At 38.6% G+C, this 23,879-nt stretch overlaps 1 protein-coding gene across 1 annotated transcript; it reads right to left on the bottom strand.

Moving 5' to 3' along the window:
* Positions 1-662: 662 nt before the first annotated feature.
* mapkapk3 (MAPK activated protein kinase 3) lies at positions 663-20,017 on the bottom strand. Its single transcript, XM_023275934.3, has 10 exons — positions 19,334-20,017; positions 12,666-12,805; positions 8,447-8,511; positions 8,019-8,098; positions 7,810-7,936; positions 7,531-7,606; positions 6,779-6,903; positions 5,598-5,683; positions 5,419-5,499; positions 663-1,847 (listed from the first exon to the last, which is right to left on the bottom strand). The coding sequence occupies exons 1-10, from the start codon at positions 19,622-19,624 to the stop codon at positions 1,692-1,694; spliced, it is 1,227 nt and encodes a 408-aa protein (XP_023131702.1). The 5' UTR covers positions 19,625-20,017; the 3' UTR covers positions 663-1,691.
* Positions 20,018-23,879: the final 3,862 nt, after the last annotated feature.

The following is a 23,879-nucleotide window of genomic DNA, read 5'->3' as shown; positions in this document are numbered from 1 at the left end:
AGTTTCTGTGCAGCGGCGGGAGGATTGGTGGCTTCTGTGGAATAATACTAATAGGAAGTGTACGAGACACTGTTATGTCAACATCATATTGGTGGTAACAGATACATGTCATAATCGTGGCTGAACTTGTCTCAAGAGAGTCGCTGACTAATATAGAAAAAACACTTGTCACTGTGTCTCCCTGACTTAATAGGTAATTTGCAACACACTGTAAAATTCCACCTGCAAACACTCTCAGACTTTTTTATTGTTTGTCTTATTCAGAGTGCGTGTGCGTGTGCGTGTGCGTGTGTGCGTGTGTGTGTGTGTTTTGTTTCAAAGTCATATAGCAGCTGAGAGGTCATGCTTTAATCATGACCCATATTTACAGCAGGGAAGCCAAAATTCTTAGTTTCCCTTCACCCGTCCCCTAAATACTGCAGGAGGACCATGTGATCAAAGTGGGGGAAAGGTTCTTACCATATAAACTAAACATAATGTCGACCTTTTCCAGTTGCAAGTCAGATGGCTGCGTCCCAAATGACTGCTGCTGCTATTTATAGCAATCTCACAAAGCCCGAAAGGGACGATTAGAAAAACAATAGTTAAGACGTCCACATGAAAATGAATAAAAATGAATGTTTACATGGATTAGATGCATCCTACAAATTAGTTTTCCAATATTAATGGCAACACTGACACACTTTATTGCGAAGGGAAATTGCAGCCGCTATTTAGTAGAAGCATTTTTGCTCAACCACCATAAACACAAGATGCCTCTGAGGGAAAGTGTCACAACTCATCCATGTAGCACAACCAACTGTTACCCCACTGCTGTGGCCTGACACTGACAGGAAACTGCCTCACGTTGCTCCATTAATAGGACACAATCTTGATCTGCGACTTTCAGTCAAACATTTCACTCGATAGGGAGCGGGAGGCCATTTTATTGTTGCTTCAGTGTAAAATAATGGCTCGAGTTGAAGTGTATGTCGTTACAGAGGCTACATTTATTAACAAGACAGTGTTTGATTTTGCTTTGACCCTGAAAGGAAGGAAGGCAGTGACAGAAAGACAAGATGAAGACAGCACAATCAAAAACAAAGTGTTCTAGTTTCACAGTCTGTCTGCAGTTGGTTTCTTTGTATGTGTGTGGTCTGCATGCTGGTGCATAGTTGCAAAGCAGACCTCAAACAGGCAGTTGAGGATTAAACAAATTAGCTGTGTGAGTTATAAACATCTGAAACTCCCCATCAGTCAGTTAGAACTGAAGAAGTCTCTTGAATGAGAGATGAAACGTCTTCAAGAACCAAGAGACTTACTTTCTACTGAAGCTCCAGGGATTCAACAAAAGATTACCACTGCAAATGCTTCATGTCTGCACACACACGCACGCACGCACGCACGCACACACACACACACACACACACACACACACGAACAGGCAAGCTCTAAAAAGTACAAACATGTATAAAATAATTGACGGACAGGCCCACAGTGAGCAGAGCTGTTGATTTCTACTGACAAGAAACAGGTGATATCATGTCTTGATATGTCCTATGAACGTCCAGCATCGACACTGGTGCTCCAGTATTGTCCCTTTATTCCGGAGAACACTTCCTTAGCGTCCAGTCTCTCAGGAGTCCGGAGCACTCTCTAAATAATTTTTCTAGCTGCTTTTCTTTGTCATTCGTTGTTCTGTCTTCTCGGTCTCACTGACTCTGGCAGACCGTGGAGCCACCCTTGGCGCCTGCAGCCGCCTTCTTGCGCCTCTTGTTGAGCAGTGGGTTGCTGGACGTGTCGAGATCCTTGATCTTCACCTGGTCGTAGTCCACACGCATGGTGGCTAAAGCGCTCGTCATCTCCTCCTGTGAGAGACGAGGCAGAGGATCAGGTTTAGCTGAGTGTGTTGGCTCAACAAAGTCCACTATGGTTTGTAGTAACTGGACAGGAGGTGTACTATAACAGGCCTCTACTTAAGCCTTTCAAAGCTGGCATCATTCAAACTGGTGCTTTAGGAGTCTGAAACAATGTATAATAGCTTGACAATTTATTTGATTTCTTACTGAAAATTAGCATAGAAGATTTAAACTACTAAAATGCGGTATACATAGTAAAAAATAAAGACGCAACCAGCAGTCAGTTATTTTAAAATGGCATCCAGTGGACTGAAAACAGGATAAACAGCTGCCTGACTCTGCAAAACCTTACAACTTTTAACAGCAGATATATCTAAAGGTCATTAATCATCACATTATATCCAGTTTTTGTATTGCACTTGGTATTTGTTGTGTTTTCTGTGGGACTGATGCAGGCTGCTGGAACGATATTAAGTTTTTTTGTGTACACAAAGAAATGACAAATAAAGAAATCTTGAGTCTTAAATCATAATAAAGACAAAGTATATCAAGGTCAAGATGTGGTTTTAGTGAGGCTTCAATGCTGCTGTACTTCTCAGCAGGCAGCAGTTGCCAGGCAACCAGCAGCGACATCAGGAAGTTACTGCTACTGGTCTAGAAATATTCTTGTAAATAATCTGTTCATGTATGGATTTATGTGGATTATTATATTTTTGTATTATGTATTACAACAACTACAGAGATAAATGAGCACTACATTCATTAGGGAGCTTTAGACGTGTTAATAGAGTTTATTAGTTTTAGTCAGAATGGCTGTTTCCAGGCTTTCTGCTAAGCTAAACTTGTCCAAACTTCCTAAACTGTCAACTTTTTTGCAGCAAAACATAAACAAACATGTAATCGGTTTTCAGATATTAATTAGATTATTTGAGCAGGAAAAAATAAGCAAAGATGGACACTGAGGAGAGTTTGGGAACTGACGTCAAGAGACGCTGGAGCCAAAACCGGCCTCAGTCCAAACTCTCCAACTGTTCGTCCTTTATTGTTCAGAAATAAAGGCTATTCTGATCCATACTGTCGATGTAGAAATTTTGTTCTATTCCTTTTTTGTGCTTTTTGAGAAGTGGTTTGTTCTTTTCACAAGTGCAATCTGTGAAATTTTTACGCAACACAGCAGTGTCCGTTGCAGAACCGAACAGTGGCGCATTGTGTGCGTATCATTTTGGAGAATGGTCTTTTCATACCTTATCAATTCAAACACGTTCATTCACCTGTTGTGAAGGAATCTGCCAATCTACCCATCATTCACAGCCACTGAAATAATATGTGATTACCCAACATACTGGGGAAATATCCCAACACTGACTTGAAGTGAGGAAACAGTATATTCATTTCTTTGTATAAATCAGAGGGGAAATGTTGGGCTCTTTTTGTTCTGCTCCTTTGTGCTCAGCTGTTTGTGTTAAATGTTAAGCTGAGTACAGACTGTGACAACTTGTTCCCCCTGGTGGCAGTTAGGGGATCATCAAGATGGTGACAAAAATTTAAAAAAAAAAAAAAATTAAAATTTTTTAAAATTTCACTTAAGGATAGCAATCATAATCCTAAAAAATGTGTCCCGAGATTAATTTTACTTCTGAAATTCTATTTACTGTCTTTTAAAAGGTAAAAGGTTCCATATTGTGGTCATTTTCAGCAGCTTAATGAAAATGTCATTTGTCCACAGACTGGCATAATTTTTCAGCTCAAAATACTGCATAGACAGTCCATCTATCATGGCTGTATAACTAATAGTTATAGTCCTGTTATAAACAAACTGCAATAGTTTCTGTAGTTTTAAATGCAGCTGAACTGCTGTCTACGCCCTTTCAGGACTAGAGGACAAGACTATCGCTGCATCTCTGACTGACAGTATGAGATTAACAGTTGGCCACAGCTGCCACAGCTGCTGATATGAATGTGAAAGAGTTTGTGAGATCATTGCTTCTAATTTTCTCTGAGCAATCATTATACATGCAAATATGCTCCCTTCTTCTTATATCCTGTTTTTGTATTTATTTCTTGTATTGTATTTTAATTGTGTGTGTTCCTAACTACTTTGTTAAGCATCTTTGAGTATCTTCAAAAGCACTATATAAGAATTATGCATTATTATTATTATTATTATTATTACTATTATTAATAATGATAATGATAATAATGATAATAATAATAATAATAATAATTATCACTTTACATTAAATTTGAGTACATCAGATAATAACAATCTTGTAAAATAAACTGTATTTTAACAGTGCAGAACTGCAGCTTACTGGCTCCGAAGTGACTGGCAATTACATATAAGGACTAGGTTTTAGTCACTATTTCATACTCGCTCTGTTTTCTGACAACAGAAATAGAAAAATATGTAAATGAGAGCAACTTTGTGGGGAAGTCTGCTGTATTAAAATCCAGTATATGTGAGCCCAGTGAGCAGGAAAGAAGAAAACTGATGTAAGCACTGGCTGACTTCAAGTTTCACTGAGACAGAACAATCAACATAAAAACACAGTCCTTATTTCCTGGTTTCAGATCAGACTTAAAGTTGCCATCCTCTCTGAATTTCTATCAGCATTACAGTTTCCACAAAGCTCTAACGTGTGGACATATGATCAACCTTAATGTTAGCTAGATTAGCTCCACAATGCGTTAACACTAAGAATTTTAGATTGTTGTGGGGACACTGGCCTCAAAAATACAAGTAATCCACTAGATCTTCAGTTCTTTCTCTGCTGGCAGTGCATGAAGACTTTTATGTTCACTCCTGCAGCCAACAGCAGAACGTTTGGTGACCTTTCTGGTGGTCGAGACATTTTAGAGTTAGCAGAAGCAGCTGTAGAAAGTAAATAAACCTGGCGGACTGGGAGGCAGCTGCTTATTCAGAATGACTCAACTGGAATCAACCAGCAATGACGACGCAGGATTACACAAAGGTGGATGACTTGGTTTTTTGGAATATGGCAGCTCAGTTTCTAGTTGTGTGGAGGCTTGAGTAATGGCAGCTTTAACTTTAAACCTCCAAGTTTAGAACAACCACAAAGCACAACATAAATGGATTTCCATCATCTGTGACTTTTTAAAGCTGTGGTTAAAAGCGACCTGGATGGCATTATTTCAGTGTCAGTGTCAGGAGAATCTCAGCTTCAGCTTGAAAACTCCTAATTTTAGGAAACAGCGTTGCAAACTTAGAGATTGGAGTGGGGAATTCTGCTGTATTCTGGAAGGTCTAACACTTTTTCCCCCAATTCTAGAGACTAGAAATTTTGAAATCTAATCCTTAAACCGTATTAATTTTTTACAGTTTGGTCAATATTTGTGCAATACTTCTGTCACTGAAATAGGAAATGGTCTTTAGGTTGCTTTTGTAATGTTGAATATAATCTTTTTTTATGTCAATTTTGATCCCCTAAATTATCCCTATGGTCTCTGCACCACTGACCACGTCCTCCTTCCCTCTACAGTCAAACTACAGTTTTGAAATGCTGTCAGTAACAGGATGTAATGCCAACATATGACCAGAAGGTGTCAGTGTCGTTCTGACCTTTACATCCTCCCACATCTCTCTGTCTTCAGTCAGGACCCGGGTGGTGTGGAGGGGAGTGGAGGGAACCACCATGGACTGCTGCAGAGTGCAAAGACAAACACACTTACAAATGCAGACAGCTGGTGCACAGATAAACAGGACAGCAGGTATATGAAGAGTTTCTGTACTTGACATACATTGATCCAGGGGTGGTTCATAAACTGAGTGATGGTCATTCTCTCGTTGGGGTCTGTCTTCAGCAGCTGGTGGATCAAATCTTTCGCTGGGAGAGCAAAGGCAATGCAAAGATATTCACATTAGTCACAGCAACACACACCGACATGCAAATATCGCAAAGCTTTTCCTGGTCTCAGGCACAGACTGGCCTACTTACACAGCAAATGGGACTATTTGAGAGAGTGAAAAAATAGATTGAACAGAGTCACACGCTGTCATTGTTGGTTAAGACGAGAACACCAGCTGGCTGTTTACCCTGAGATATCTGTAAGGAGTTTAGGTGGGATTACTTGATATTGTCGTACAAGTGTAAAACTAGAAAAGCAAGAAATTGATTGTGAATGAGTGTGGAAAATGGAAATGACCTTTAGAAGGATTAAAGCAGAGTTTTTCCCATGTGGAGGAACTTTTGATGTCCCCAGAAGAGGCTTTTAGCCAATTTACTCAAGAATATTATGCACTTTTATTTATGAAATTATCAAAAATAACTGAAAAATTTAGTTTTTGCCAAATTCTCACCATGCACTAAAATAGCACTAGACTTGAAACTAATCTAAATTATAATCCACAATTTACCTGAAGCATGAAGGAAAAACATTTCCTGTATATTAAAACTCAGCTTTGGTGAGTGCACATACAATCTTAAGCGTAGGCAGCAGCAAGATGTAAACTGAAGTCCCATGACGTAGCATTTTATACCAGCTGTTCCCCATCCTCCCGCTGAAGTTTTCAATATGAGCATATCTCAACATGACTTAGTCATCCATCAAACCTGCAGAGTCAGAATCAGTGCAGCGCTACAGTTTCATAGTTTCCTCTGCAAGCTTTACAACAAGGTCAGACTTTCCACACTGTTGCAGACAAACAACAGCGCTGCTCACATCACATAAGTACTTTCATATCATTTTGATAAAGTTTTCTAGTGGAAAACAATAAAATTGTGCATTTGCAGCTTAGATGTTCTGCTTGGCCTCTCATATTGTGTACTGAATACGTCTGAACACACAGTGCATGTGTTGTAGCTGCCATGTCTTTCTGTATATGTTGTTAGATGTATGCAATGGTTGTGATTTACCAAACAGAGATCTTTTTATTTTTAAGATCTATAGTGGGTAATGATCTGGGTGGACCAGATTCTCACCTTCCTGAGACACCTCAGCCCACTCTGGATTAGGGAATTCATACTGGCCCATTCTTATCCTCCTCTTCATCCCTGGAGAAATGGCCTGGCCTGTGTTGGAGTAAAACGGAGGGAAACCACACAATCTGCAGAGACAACCACATAGAGACAGTCAGAATTAGTTTAAAATCTTAGATTCACCTTTAGTCACTGTTTAAGATAAATATTTTACACAACGGACAATATTACAAGCTTTCAAACCACAACACAATATTAATGATTAAAGCAGCAGTTTCAAATCTTGTTGGCAAATAGTGATTTTTCTTTTTTCCGCTCAACTCTTAAGCTGGTTTCATTTCAATAAGTATTCAAATGTTCCAATATTTTGAAAAACAAAAAGATTATAGAAAGACTGAAAACTAATTAATTTATCAAAAACCACATAGATGTATCAGCTGTCTCTCTGTGTAGAACTGTATACAAAATAGTTCAGACATCCAGCAGTAGCATGCTGCTGACACACTATTAAGTATCTAAATATGTATATATAAAAATATATTAGGCAGAGGGACAAAATTAGTACTTTAACTTTAACATTTCAACTACAATTTGTTGTTAATGCTTATGTACTTTTGCTTCAGTAGGTTTTTCATGCAGGACTTTTCCCAGAAATGGAGCATTTTTGCATTGATACTTTCACTTCTGTAAAGGATAGAAACACTTTTAGCACCTCTGGTATCCACATACAGAAATACTTGACAGCCAGTACTCACAGGATGTACATGATGACGCCCAGAGACCACATGTCACATGACTTGTCATATTTCTCCGGACCCAAAACCTCCGGAGCTTATCAGCAACAGCACAAACACAGACAACATGCAAATAAAGATTAGGGGCATACTGCAGAGGCTACAAATGACTAAAAAAGTATACTGTTTTCCTTTTTAAAATCTCTGTTAAACCGCTGTAAACACAAGAATCAGACTTTTTAAATGATCCATCTGTCAGCACACTTAAAGATTTCAAGAAAACGGCATAAAGCAACTCACCCACATAATAAGGTGTGTAGCAGGGCGTCTGCAGAGGGTTGTGTAGTGTGGTCTCTTTAGCGAAGCCAAAGTCTGTCAGTTTCAGGACCCCATTTCTCTCTTTAGTGGTGTACAGCAGGTTCTCTGGCTGTAGGGGGAGGCAGAAGAAGAAAAGATCAACATCCCAGCTTTATAGATCGTATGCTTTATGGTTTGGCGTCCACGCTAACCTTGATGTCTCTGTGCGCGATGTTAATGTTGTGGAGAAAGTCGATGGCCGTGCCAATGTCCCTCATAATCTCAGACGCCTCTGGGAGAAAACACATAAACAAACTCTCTCAAACCGGAAGCAATAATATATATTGAGGGGCACCAAACAAACCTGGGATTACGTTGAACAAAATGAGAAAAATATCAGTTAATTCAAAGAACCAGACTTGCATCATCGCTGTATATCTGGTACTGTTCATTTATGAAATTATAAAGAAGGGATTCAGTGCTTGTTGAGTATTTCATCAAATCAAACTGCAGAAGTGTTTGATATCAATGTGTGCTTCCTTTACGGTAACTAAAGTGCCTGAGTGGCTGAAAACAACATCTGTATATTCTGTCCTTTTCTACGTGTCTAATGTCCATCCATCCATCCATCAGTCCTCACCTTTCTCAGTAAAGGCCTGATCTCCTCTGGCCTGGATTCTGCTGAACAGCTCTCCTCCCTCCATACTGGACAAACAGGCGAAGAGAACGTCACATGAAGTGTTTTAACTCTGCATTCAGTCACAATCAGTATGCTGATCAACTTACTGGCATTAAGGCTAGTCAAGCCAACAGCACATTTAGAACAATAGAGAATTAAGACTCATCATGAATGTAACAACCAAGTTTAAATATTAATGGTAAGATCCTACAGTATTATTTATCATGTAACTATTTGCCTGAGTGATTGAAATATAAGTAAGACCCAAGACTACTATATAAAATATAAATGTACCTGACTATTGTGAGATCTTACAGTGTTATATATTAAAATATTCTGATTAAGACCTCAGAATATTATATAAAATACTAATTTATCTGACTAATACAAGTACAAATATTTATTGCACTATGACATAGAAATATATCATACATTTCTGCTGTTATTTGGTGTTTGGATACTTAGACTACTCATTTGTTAAATGCACATTTTTAAGCGTGCACTCACTTTTAGCTTTTGTATTCAGTTTGGACACAACATATTTGATATTTTTCTTAAAATTATCAATTCAAAACAGGGGAAATGTCAAGTGTTTGACAGATTTTAAGCAGCCAACTTATGATAAAATGTCAGAGCTATTGAGAATGCTCCACCAAAATAAATGTTACATGTTTTCAAAATTCAATTGTTGAGGTATAAAGTCACTTTAGTAATACATCCTTCTTTCTTTCTTTCTTTCTTTGTATAATTCAATTATTTAAAAATGCATATATTGATTTTAATTTATTAATGTCTACTAAATTAGTCACTCGATCAGATAGAAGCCAATAATGAGAACAGCTTTTGGGTTGCCAGGTTGTGGCTGATATTTACCTTTTCCTATTCACCTTTTAAACTCTAGGATTCATCATGGAGATCCTGTTAGTTGTCATTTGAGCCTTCTGACCTCTTATAAAACAGTTGCAGGGCATCTGATCAACAACTGACTTATTAATACATTAAATAAACAACTACAGCTGCAGATTTGATTGTTTTCTAAGGAATTATTTATAAAGACATAGCAATATTATAAATAGAGGAAAGAGAAATCAACCAGTTTTTTTTTCCTTTTTTTTTGCACCCTGGCAGCTGAAAACCTGCTGTTTGTTATTTCTAACAGTTATACCAGTTGTATTAGTTGCAGCTTTGAACTTTTGATGAAGAGTTTCAAAAACACAACAAAACATCAACACTGTGTTCTACACTTTGAGAAACAGAGTCAGATTCCTGTGGAAATTTGTTGTTTTACAGTTTAAACACAAATCTTTTGCTCTAAGTAGAGACGAAACTTTGAGGTTCTTATTTCACTTCAATTTCATTTAATTTCACTGATATCTCTTTAGGAGAAACGGTAAGTGAAACTGAAGTTGTAAAAACAATAAGAGTCTAGGTTAGGCTGTGGCCACCTTTTACATGAAATGGGAAGTATTTCACAAACTAACAGCAACATGGCAACTATTTGTGTCCTGTGTAATAAAAAATAGTTGCCATGATCATACGTAAGCCCCATACTCTTACTAATTTCTGGTTTAATAATAACTAAATAATAACAATAATTAAATGAACACAGATATTCACCAAACAAATATACATCTATTTTGTTTAGACACTTGGTTACACCCCATATATGAGATCTACCATTTAATTCTTCAAAAGTTCAGAGACTTTCACCACAAAAAACTTTTTGTGTTGAATGAGATCTTTGAGCTTCTGACCCCGCAACTTTCATAATCACACATCCTAGTAATCACTGACACTAAAAGTCTCCCTTCAGTTCCTTGGAAAAAAATGTTTTTGCTCACTGCCAAGTGGGTGTGCTTTCAAGTGCATGAAGTAAGAGCGTAGTTTTTGTGGTTTACATACAGAACAATCAGATAGCTGACTGTTAAACTGACTACCTGCAGTGGAGTGAACTGTCCTCTTTTGACCCTTTAATCAAGCTGGAAGTAGCAGTGAATCTCTCACTGTGTACTGAGCATGTGCACACAGGCAGGCACAAGGTATAACGCAAACATTTAATGTGTCAACAGAAGTGAGAATCAGTAGGTTACTGTTTAAAATTCCCACAAACAGGACGGTGTCATTTCTCTTTACTTGCTCTCTGTAGTTTCTCTTTTTGTTTTCTCTGGACTGTCATGTGTTTTTCCATTTACAAAGACGGCAATAAAAAAGTCCAGAGTCCAGAGACGCACGTATGTAAGTCAAAGCACACACACACAGTCATTGGAAATATTACTATGGACGTGACACCTGAAGCGCAGACGGAATTCAGAGTTTATCTCACGATCAGTGCTGACGTCTTCACTTTGTCTCCTCAGTGTCTCTGATTGACCTTTAGCTTGTATAGATGTTCTGCTCTCAGTGGCACAGAAATTATATGAGTGCCTCTATTTTAATGTGACAACAGTACATTTGCATGCTAGATATCTTAAAAAAACAACTTTCTTGATAATTTACAGGAGAATGGTTTTAATCGCAAGAGAAATCCCTGTGCAAAATCGCTTAAAGGTCAGTGGTCGAGACTACTAATCAAAAGGTCGGATCAATATATGGACCCTTAACTTATCATCCTCATGAGCTGGGAAATGCGAAAAGACAATTTCTCTTGCAGAATCAATGAAGTATACATCACCTCTTAATAACTGCATTATTTCTTAGTTGACAAGTTAGTGTTTCCTCTTATAAACAACCAAAAACAAATACACTATTAAACACTATGTTGAAAATACAGGCCCCAAAGTGCAACAAAAGTGAAAACATCAGTGATCACTGACACACAAGTTAAAAAATGTGTCAAAACTGAGTAAACCTGTGATTTCTAATCAACCTCACTGTATGAACATGATTATTAAAAAACTTTCTCAGTTTTGGACCTATGAACTGTGCCTATATGCATGTCTGCATCATGGCTTCACATGGAAAACAATTGACAAAAAAGAAATCTGGTTGTGAGAGTTCACAAAAAGGAAAAAAGGTACAAGGAGATAGGTGATCAACTGAAAATGAGTGGAAATACAGTTGCAGCAGTGATCAGGAGGTACAGAAGGAGGGATAATATCACTAATCAGAGCCACGGTGGTCGAGTACATAGTCCTGACAGTGAAGCACAGAGGTGGGAGTGTGATATTATGGGACTACATGTGTACAAAAGGTGTTGGGAGATGGTGACATTTATAAATGATACCATGAATGGCTGTGGAAACCAAAACACTGACTGACAGGATCACTCTTAGTCTGCTGAAGTTTGGTAGAATAGGAATATAATATATTTTGAAGACAACGGAAGAGCAACACAAATACTCTGGCAAAGAGCAGCTAAAAAGATCTGAAACATGGTCATATTGTAGGCTCTTCTGTTGCACACTTACTTACTTTGTCTTACAATATAGTCTTTGACTGAAGATTCACAAATGACATTTAACTTTCTTATCTTCATCATTGTACAAGAGGAAACCCCATATTGAGAAGCATCTTGATTCTTTTGAATATTACTATGAGGCCTTAAAATCCTGAATTATAAAGTCAAATTTAAAAACTTTCTCTTTTCTTTTTGTCACAGAAAATAATAATGTGGTCCTGAAAAAAAATCAGCAACAGTTTCGTGTTTCAATCTGTGCTATAGGTATATGTGCAGTTAAAGCATGATATGGTGATGCTGACGTGTGGTGTTGACATCTTGTCAGAGGAACATGTAGGGAGGTTGTAAATCTTTATATATATATATATATATATCTCATTTATAAATAGGATGCATGATATTTATCTTTCTTTGTTTGTCACAAAGCAAATGTGAATCAATCTCAGTGCAAACCTGAGATTGGAAACCTATGAAAACAGAGCAGTGACACTTGAATTTCCTGTTTTCAGATCTGCAAATATGCAACTATGCTGGATTTATCTGTTCGTATTTGTTGAAAACAAGTTTGTTACAACAACTAGTTGGACAAATCCACGTCATTATTTGAAAATCTTTGCTCCCACTCACAGATTTGACTTCTGGGAATGTGTAGTCACTGTTTGTGTCTGACATTAAAATATCGTGACTCATCACCGTGTCCAATGGAAAACACTCATTTACCGAATGTCAACTTTCCAGAAAGAAAAAAATAGCAATGTTAAAGTGGTGAAATGTGAATCGTACCACTCCATGACGATGAGCAGACACTTCTTCCCATGATGCATGTTTTCATACAGGCTCAGGATGCGAACAATGTAGGGCCCTGCAGACACCCTCCAGTGAAGCTCCACCTCTCGTCTCGCTTTGGGACTGTCGTAGAGAATCTGGGAGAGACAAGACGATAAATAATTAATTAGTGGTTTACACCCACTCGGTATTATGATCCATTCACTTTGGTGGTTTGGGTATGTAGACTTCAGCACATATCTGTTGTCTGAGTTAAGATTCAGACCAAACTGTAGTTAGAAATTAGATAATAAAGTTGAACATATCTTGAATTTCAGGTCTAATACAACAGAAATATATGACATCAGTCTAATTATTTCAGAAGACATGCTGAATTAAATTGGCATATAATAGTAATACATACTTATTTTTACATTTATTTATTAATTTATTACCGACATGCAGCAGTGTCATAAAGGCAAAAGAGAAAATAAATCAAAAAAAAAAAAAACAATCCAAAACCTAAACTAATGTTTGAAAATGAGTAGAATGAACCTTAAATTGATTTGATTTAATTGAGAGTGGGATTTTAAAGCAAATCACCCGTTTCCTGTTTCCATCTTTTCTATTGTGAGCATGTATTGCCTTTTCATATTTTTATAAATTCTCTACCATTGGAGGTTTGGTTCATCAGACAAAACGAGAGACATAAAGTTAGCCATTAGAAAGCTGTGGTGGATATTATATTATATAACATAACCAAGGTGGTAACAGGGAGATTAACCTTCTGAACATCAAACAGTTTCTGGGCGTGTTTTGCTGCTGTAGCATTTTTACTCACTGTGGGCTCATTTTTCACTGCAATATAAAGTCCTGCACCTCTGTGGAAACAGCACAATCATGCCTAGAAGGGGAGAACTTAAAATGTCTTCTGTGCATTATTACACAGTTATGATGCCATCTGTTATCAAAAAAGTTGGATCTCTTTGATTATTCAAGTGGCAAAAATAGAATTAAAAAGAAAATGGAATCAATATGCAACTTACTTCCAAGTGCCCACAGATGTTACCAATACTGGAAAATAATCTACTTAGATTTTTGATTTGATACCATACTTGCCCGCTATCTGCTTTGTGTAAACACCGCCTGCTGTTCAGCCAAAAAGTTGGTGAATTTTTGGGAAGTGACGCAGTTGAGTCACTCACTGCATCAAGCAGCGTAGGATTTTTTGTTATTTTACACAATGTGGTTAGTCTAAACTGTTTGTTAGTCAGGTTTAACATGAGACATCCTTATTCTTCCTTGCTTCAATCTTAAATTAGGTTAATTTTCCCGACACAGCGACAAGTCACAGATGATTAGTTCAAGTACCATCTGAAAATGGAAAATCTCTTGATTCTTTGTGTTTTCTACAGTTTTTGCCTCTGATAAAAGGTGTAATTTAAGCGACTTTGAAAAGATAATATGCCTTTCAAACCTGCCATCGGGTTTTGAGGTTCAAAGGGTTAATCAATATTAAATATATGCATGTTAGTTTCAGTTCTTTAGTCAAAAAGTTAAAGTTTGATCACTAGCAAAGTAAAATAAAAAGGATGACAATAATAAAAATCGACAGTAACTACTGACAGGCTTTAAGGCTTCATTACCTGTAAGATGAGAACATATATACAGTTATCAAAGCAGTGTAGTCACATGACAGGATGTGTGACATTAGCAGATGCAACACACACACGCACGCACGCGCACGCACGCACGCACGCGCGCGCGCACACACACACACACACACACACACGCACGCACGCACACAGCAGGTGGCCGACTCTGACATAGCACACGGTCATGGTGTATTTTTAGAGGTGACAGTGATGGAGTGATGTTCTGCTGTTCACGAGGCCCGAGTCTGTAACACACACCGAGACTCACTGACGTACGACACACACATGTGCAAACAAACCTGTGTTGTCTAACAGGTGATATTGAAATGATCACAAATTTCAGACTCAGCTGATGGTAGGCAGTGCAGTTTCCTGGAAACTCCAAATGTCTGAAATAACAGCCTGTAACACTGTGCTGTTCAAGAGGAAGTGGAGAGTTCAGAGCCCAGCAGGGTGGAGAAAGAAGAAGTTTAGGGTTTCCGGTGACTTCACTTGTCTAATCTCCGACTACATGTGTCCTATTTTGTTCCGCCTCGGCCCCTTGAACTCGACTTTGACAAAAGCAGTGAGCCAGTTTGTCTCATTTATAGCTTTATGACTCGAGTCGGTGCACACAGATTGTGAATTGGTTTCCTTAATTTCCTGCAGTGAACCTGAATTGGCCACAATAAAGAAGAACTGTGCAGATTAAACACACACAGAAAAGAGGGAGGCAGACAGTCAGAGGATTAGACGAAGGAGACGATTAATCTTCTGTGAGAAGACGTTTAAACCAATCAACCACATCACGACACTAAAACCGACCAGATCTGTGTCAGGAGAAGCTTAACTCGACCTGAGACACACTTTACCCGATAATTCCCACTGAGTTTAACAGCACATTAGCTCTCACTAGAACCTCATTAAACACACACTTCAGTTGCTCTAGCTTGTTTACTCTCTATTAAATATTTGTGGATGTCTGAGCGCTGGTCTGTGTATGTTCATAAAAAGGTGGTTTATCTTTACAGCTTCTAGGAATAAAGTACGGATCATAAAGTCTGCAGCAAAGTCGTCTAGAAAGTCTTTTTCAGTAACATGCACTTCATTTTATTGTCTTTAAAGGTTGTTGATATGTTTCAATGTGGACAAAATGGACAGATGTTGCCTGGTAGAACCATATATAATCATTAAAAAAATGAAACTAAACGAACCCAACATACTCGAGAGTAGCAATGGACTGATTCTCAGCCTGGCTGATCATCATGGTCGATATTTAGCATTTTTCTGATTACCGATGTCTGTATATTCATTAACCGATTATTGATAAATTAAATGCTTTACTTCAGGTATGATGCAGCTCCTCTCTCTGTCTTTTGTCACTCTGTAGTCTCAGAAATGTCTCTCAAGCAGCAAAAGCCTAACAAGAAACGTTCCCACAAACCAGGAAACTAGCATGTGTCACAGTGGCTAAGGCTATGCTAACGGTTAGCAGCTAAGTTAGCAGGAAGCCACAAATTACCCAGAAACAGAATCTGGAAAACAATAATTAATCATGATTTAATTTAATATGGACCTTAGTGGACAATAAACGTAATAGAACAGTGAAAGATTAAGAAAATAGAGAAGAACAGCAAACTGATCATTCTCAGTTGATCCTACATAAACAGAGGAGAGCGTCCTAATTTAATCACTCCTATTTTTATTTTACATATTCACTTACAGTCACCCTTATTAATCAAGAACTGTAGTTATGAATGACAGGGTCTCTGCAATCACATGCTGTTAAAACATTACATTTAATGTATACTGGGTCCACAATTTCGGTTATCGGCCTTTCTTGATTACCAATAATCAGCACTGGTATCGGCCCTAAAAAACCTGTCTTGGTTGATCCCTACTCAAGAGGCTTCAAACCTCTGACTTAAGTCTGACTTAAGAACATGCACAATATTTATAAATAGATTTTCAGAGACTTCAGAACGCTGCTGTCTACTTAACACAAAACTTTGTTGTAAAATCCATAGTTAATGTCGAAACAAGGCAATAAAAGTTTAAAACTCCTGTGCTGTATCAGCTAAAGATGGCCACAGGAACAATCAACACCAAGTTAACCTTCAGCTCTTTTGAATACTACAACGATCCTCAACCACCAAATGTTCTGATGTATTAATTCAAAAACAACCTCAAGCCCAAATCTCTGAGAGTGATTAACTTTTCTACTGCACCAGCTGCTTGGAGGAGATCTGAAATCCGCTTTCTATGCAGTGTTTAACCAAACCACTGAGACTTTCTTTGGCACTTTGGTGTGTGTGGGCCCCAGAGGACACCCAGTGGGCCGACCACAGAGGTAAACACACTCAAACACATTATCAAGATGGTTTTAAATTGAATGGAAGCCTCCACATAAACCTGCAGCTCAGCTAGAAGCCACTTCATGCATTGAAATGAAACAATCACAGTGCAGATTTGTGCTTCTAATGGTATTAGTAGTTAAGCACTTCCTAACAGTTCAGGTCTCTCTCCATCCCCGAGTTAGACAAACCCAAGTTTAAAGAATCCTAATGAGTGTAACTGAATTACATTAAAAGGATGGCTCCCCTCCAGCTCTGCTGCAAAGTAGATTAAACCTGTATTCATCCATTACATTTAGTGCTCAGAGCAACACTTAATTAAAACACCAGTGAACTGGTCAACTCCTTTCCCTCTCCCCTCCACATCAAACACTCTCGGTTATTTCCCTTCGGTTTCTGTTTGCCTTGCAATAAATTAAACACGAGGAACGTCATAAATTAGCTCAAATGGAACATCACATGTACTCAAAAATCTGTCAGCTAAATTGGTACAGTTCAGGTTCAAGAGCAAACCACCAAATATGTCAGAAGGCCAAAAGAACTACGCTGAACAAAAATCTAAACGCAGCATGAAGGTGGTCCAATTTTCTAGCTTAGAGAAAAACGTAAAAATCTCACTTCTGTTGTTGTGAATAGAAAATGGTTGAATTTAGCCAACTGTGTTCGGGCGACAAATTGTAAAACAGTCAGTTAACCCATACTTTAGTCAGGTGTGGCTTTAAAGATCAATGATCAGATAGTGTGACCAGGACACAGACGCTCCTTTGACCAGTGACTGTAAAAGGCCTTAAAATCCAGCTTTATTCAAATGACACAATGACGCAGATGATAAGAAAAGGACGAGGACAAGCCTCAGACACTTGAACGTCCACAACTCCAACATCTGTCGTCTATTTTTTGCTTGACAGGTACAGTACCTACCACACGATGCTCTGGATGTGTCCAGCAGTGTGATCATTTTCCCCAACGGCGAAAAGCTCTTCAGGAGGAATGAGGCAACATTCCTCAAGCAGCATCAACAACCTCATTACCTCTATGTGTTGCAGATGTGTGACTTGTTTCTGACCTCACTCTCCATCTGCATGTTATCATTTCCAACACAGTCGTACCTGGTTGTTTCATGACGTCCATTCTCTTGTAGAGATGTAGAAGAGAATTAAGTAAAATATGACATGCTGTACTTAAATTTTTCTTGACAGCAGAGACTGTCTAGTGTTTGGTTTGCCCTCTCTAAATCCTTTTTTCTCGGAGAGCAGAGATGAGTCAGAGGCTGGTTATGGTCATTTTGTGATGTTTTATAAACTGTAAAGCACCAGGCGACACTATGATGATGCAGTCGGCATTAAAAAGTGTTTCTGTAGAAAAGTAAAGTGGACTTCATTGTTAGGTTCTTGAAGATGTTTGAGCTCTTATGTGGAAAGTCTGTGAGAGAACACACAAAAACACTGTAACAGAATAACATGGCAGCTTTAAAGTGCCCAAACATCTCTTGAGCTGTTGTACCATTAAACAGCTCCCTATTTCATTTCCAGCAAAACCAAAAAAAAAAAAGAAATAATAATCTAGGATTCAATTCTTCAAGTAGCCCGAGGATTTTTCAGATTACATTTTTATTGTTCTCCTTGCAGCCATGTCTAAGCAGTAATTGTTTGCTGCTCTCTCCCACTCTGACATGATGCTATCAAGCATCTTGTCCCTTTTGGCCTCTCATCTTTTGTCTGTCTCCCTATTTCCTGTTATCTCTGTTTCGTCCTTTGTCTCTCCTTGTGTCCCCCGGCCTGGTTTCTATGCAGCTCTGCTTGTGTCGCTGCTGCGGCCTCGTTTTGCAGCTCAGATCCAGATGGATTACTGTAAGCCAGTAAATCTCTCTGAGTCTGTGGCCCAGTGCTGACAGGTGTCGCCCGTCCACCCGTGCATGTATGAGTGTGTGAGGGAGTGCCTGAGTTTCCAGTGGTCCCAGAATAAGGTGCCACCGTCAACATCCGTGTGTCTCTGTGAAGCTGTGTAATATGTAGAAGCATATGGCTGGATGACCACATGTCCCTTAACTTGCATCTGATCCTGCACTGGGCTGAACTTCAAGGAAACTCAGCACCACCATCGCATCCAGCTTGCCAACACATAGCACGTGTGAGCTCAGTGGGCAACATGCACAGGAACATGTAGGACCCGGTGTTAGCAGTGGGTACATGCAAAAGCATGTGCATGTACCAATCACAGCCAGAATCTGCTCGTCATGATGTTAGAATCATTCAGCATCACAAAGATGGGTCTAGTTTATCACTTTTAAGCTCTGCTTTGGTAGTCTGCATGTTTGTGACCCAAATCTGACCTCAATAAAGGTCAAAGTTCTTGATTCTTGGCTGCAGAGGAGGCTAAGTTTCCATCCCACAGCCTACACACCAAATATGTTTCCATATCAAGATCATAAACATATCCGGATGACAACAGACAGATATTTGAGACTCATTTGTACCTTATAAATGCTGGAGCAGCTTGTGATATAGACAAATATATGTACCAATCCAACAGGTGCCTGTTACTAGACAACAACTAAGTTATTATGTAAAGCTTGTGAAGGATAAATGTGTAGCAGTTTATTTGAAATCCTAATAATCCTGTAATTGCGTGTACGTGTGAGCAGATCTGTGGGTTTCTGTTGTTCACTTCATAACAAAGTGTCTGTTGACTTTATTACCTTCAGTGCGCACTTCTGTCCAGTCTTCTTATTGAAACACTCCAGCACTTTGCCATTGATCCCCAAACCCAGAACCTGAGTGGAGATCTTATAATCGTCCGTCACAGCGTTGCGTTTAATGTCCAGTTTGGGATAAGCGGGCATGGAGAAGTGTGTGGGCTCCGCGTCCTTCTTGTCGGCGTCCGGAGGAGCGCACTGCTGCTGCTGTTTGGGGTTGACATCCGTCGGCGAGTCCGTCTCTTCCTCCTCAGCCTTTGGCGCTTTCTCCTTTCCGTTTCCATTTTGAAGCATGTTCAAACCGACTTCTTGTCAGCAGCTTAGGAGGGGAAAGCCTGAGTAAGTCACCAAAATAGTGCGATGACTCCTGCTGCCCTCCGGTCACTGCGTAAAAGAGGTTGGAGACCACTAACGCATCCGCCTGTCCGAGACTCCACAGCCTCTGACAGAACTCAGGCTCAAAGGGCAATATATTTATTGAAACTAAATTATTTTCTTAAAATATTCGCCTATTTTTTTGTTATTTTAAAATTTCTCTGTCAACTTTTCGGGTCAAAGTTTCAGAAAATGTCCAAACAATTTTGCGCACAAGAATAAAAATCTAGTAAAATCCAGTCAGATGTCTGTCAGACGGTTCTCTGTTGACTTCGGTGATCTCAGTGCGTCCTTTGGCTGCGTTCACATGTCCAGTCTCAGTCGGTGTTGGTTTAAGCACCACCCTCTTTCAGTCAAGTCGCACTGAACCGGTCCTTAAAGGAGCAGCTCAGAGGACAAGCGCAGCCAAGAGCCAAATGCTCATAACCGTATTATTTTCTGTGCAGAAAATAAGTAAAGCTCCTGATAGGTTACAGGATAAACCAGGCTCATGAGTCCATCTTCAATAACACCCCTTTAACCACAAGATCAGTTTTCAGTTCAGGTCTTTTCTATGCATAATGTTGCACAAATAAACTTTAAACAGCATAGATTTTTTTAAATTTTATTTTATGGTGTGAGAAAATGAAAAGCAGAGGTTCTGAGGCATGTTGGTGTAACATTTTGACAGAACAGAAAATTTTACGTTTTTTTTTTTTTTTTTACAGGAATATACATACATGAATTGAAAAAAATTGAGAGATTGCATAAAAAAATAAAGACTTCATGAGTAATATTTGAAAGTGTAAGAGGTAAGAGTAGGACTGTTGAAAGAAGATTCCCCCCGTAATAAAATAAATGTAAAAAGAAAAAAATAAGATGAAAAACATCCCATTTGTTGATGTATAACTGCACACGCCATAAAAACGATAGTAAATCAGCTCAAATAAATAAAATATTAAAAGCATTTAAAAATTATGACGAAATAATATAAGAACTGTCCAGATACACGTTTGTAACCTCCAGATCAGATAAAACAGCTGTAACTGATTAAAACTATTCCAAAACAAATACACACAAGCAATTATCAATGGAATAAGTTGGATAATAGACCCAAATGTGTTAGAATCAACATACAGCACTGTAACTAGCCATTAATATACCAAAGCAGGACTAGTTAAAAGAATATTCTTGAGGAAGTACGGTTTTAAGTAAGAAATATATATTTTTAAAAATGTAAAAATGGGTATTAACATTTCAACACTTAACCTTGCTATTGTTAGATTTCTGATAAGTTATGTACGATATACTCTAATATAATAGCAAAGCAAACAATGGAACGTTTGATGAACATTCTACAAACATTAACTGAAGGTCCAGGGAAAATTTGCTGCCCTTTTTAGTGAATATTTTCTAATTGTCATTTTGGAACGTTTTCTTAGCATCCAAGAACATCTGCTTTATTAAATAATAGAGTTCCACAAACTTCAAGGTTCTTTGTTGTTCCCCGAAAGTTTTACAAAATGTTCCCTGAACCCATCGATGTCCTTGGTTACAGTTACCACACGTTCTTCCATGAACCTATGGGATCTGTATACTGTACGTTCCCAGAACATTTCCTGAAGGTTTCCTGAAGGTTCCCTGAAGGATAGCCTTTCATTATTTTGTCAGGGTTCTAAAATGTTTCACCTTCAGGCAACCTTTGAATGTGTCACATCATAAATTTCATTCCCTGAAGGTTCCTATAAGGTTCCATGAAGGTTTCAGAGATTAACCTTTAAGTAACCTTCAAGCAACGTTATTTAAATAGCCAGCAATATCAGTGCGCTACAAGCTACCTAGCTAGTTCAAATTCCTGACTACTATTGGTGATTTTACATTATTTTTATTACAAGAATTCAAATTTATTATAATAAAGCTGTAGTTAAGTTATAACTCTTGTCTTTATGCCCATCAATTCTAAATGAATTGGCATAAATGACATTTAAAAATATCTTAAGAGGCATCATATCCCGTTCTATCTACTTTCTGTTCCTAAACACTGCAGGAGGATCTGTCAAAACAAGTGATTTAATCAGTTAATCAGTGGAAACGGCAATATTGTGTTAATATTTCATTGTGAAAAACATTTTAGACAGTTTTAACAGAGTTTCAGAGAACTGATTTCAACTGTGATGGGATACAGACAGAAATTTGTGTTTGATTTGATTTTGAATCACTAGTGGATGTGAGTGGTTTTGGTTGTAAATGGGAAAGTTTGTTCAATATCTAGTACACAGACGACAGTAAATCCACATTCGATTCAGTCAGTGTCTCTGAGTCTGGTCTGTAGAGTCTCTACAAAAGCACCCAGAGCAGTTCAGTGACGTAAAACACACATTCAAACTGTATTTTTCGATCCCTGCACTGAGTTGAGTGTTTGTGATGGTCTGACGTGCCAGCACAAAGTGTTGGCGTCGTGCTGCGGGTGGAAAATACAGAGCTGCACTTTCAGACACTTCGTGAAACAGGACACTAACCGGAGTCTATTTCTGGTGAGTAATAAAACCACCAAAAGGAGATGCATGCAAACACTCGACAGAGCGCCTCAACACCTATATCACAACATCTAGTGGTGGATTTCATAACTGTTTCAAACACGGGGAAAGCCTACTAACTTTAAAAAATAGTATATAAGAAAAACATCAACTAATCCAAAACCCGTCACTCTCAGAGGCTGTATGTACCGAGCAGCTCGAGTCAGCGTCTTGTAGATGAGGCCCATGAAGACCCTGGAGGTTTGGTGTTATGTTTGGCCAGATGATGGACCTGTGGAGCTCTTTGACCTGCCTTGTTATCACAGCTCCCTCCCTCCAGGATGTAGCAGCTTTTTTCTCTTATCTCTCACACTGACTTCACTTTCACCTGAGGGTGGACGCATAGCGAATGGAATGAAGATAAAAGACACTCAGAAAGTGGGCTAAAGGAATGTAGAATAACATGTTTTGAACAAATGAGGCAGAAATTTTAAGACCATTCTGCTTCAAGTTACCAAAATCCCACGCCTGAACATCTTCATTTTGGCTGATTTCTTTTTAAAGTGGTGAGCATTGATTGGGTTGGGATGGAGTCATGTTGATTTTTACATTGTTTTTTTCGTGCCAATCTGCCAATTCAGAAATAATGTCACTAGAGTCTTGAAATGTTGCCGGTTCAGTCATATGAGTCTTCAATGGTACAACCTGCTTTGATAGAACAATACAAATCAGCATGACCCCACCCCTCTTTAAGAATTCAAAAACTAAAAGCTACCCATTACCCCAGATTTTACACATTTTGCTTTATAACATACATGGTCACAGAAAAATAATCTGACAAATATGAGATGGTTTAGTGTTAACTTTGTTTTTTATAATAAATAAATGGTGAATTATGGTGGAATGACACAATAGTGACACAGTCAGGTGACCTCAGAGTCTGATCCGGCTGTGTTGTGATTCTGGAGAGTTCAATTAAGAAAAGCCTGCAGGAGTGAAAACAGGCTAATCCAGAAGACAGGTGGAATGCCATTAGAGATGCATCTGTTGGGGAAATTGATCCTCTGAAGCAGATCAGACACCCAAGAGGCCAGAGGCTTTAGGCTGGCATGCAGAAAGATAATGTTGTATTAGCTGTATGTTCCATGTATTCTAAAAAAGAAGAGCCTGTAATTAAGCAGGACAGAAATGTCACCAAAGGTCCATTTGATGACCTGAAATTACACATTAAGCTACTCAGAACTGCTGAAATATTTAAAAGAAATGTTTCAGTAATTGTAACTTTAAATAAGAATGAAACAATGATTATTTCACGCATGCATCCAATTCAAATGAGCTAATAATAAACTAGGTAGTTCAGGGCAATATGTGGTCTTACAACGCTTTGAGACGTTCCACAAGTGGATAGACATAAAATAACTTCATAGTGTGTGCTTTGCCTTTGCTTTCCAAATGTCAGGCGCCTCGTTGTTGAACAAGCTGCGAGCCATATACTCCAGATCTGATGCTAAACCTGTCTGAGCTTTCACATTATCACTGAGACCCAGACAGATGACCACCAGCAATCTGTTACCCCTGAGAGACTAAAGGCACAATTACTGCTCTAATATTCGTCTCCGAACAGTTTACTCAGTCTGTTGCTACTCATGTGGCCTTGCATTAAATAACCACAAGGAAAG

The sequence above is a fragment of the Amphiprion ocellaris genome, chromosome 5 (genome assembly GCF_022539595.1).
Source record: "Amphiprion ocellaris isolate individual 3 ecotype Okinawa chromosome 5, ASM2253959v1, whole genome shotgun sequence".
NCBI classification, from domain to species: Eukaryota; Metazoa; Chordata; class Actinopteri; family Pomacentridae; genus Amphiprion; species Amphiprion ocellaris.
The sequence above is the reverse complement of the archived record's forward strand: the minus strand, read 5'-3'. Positions and strand labels throughout refer to the sequence as shown.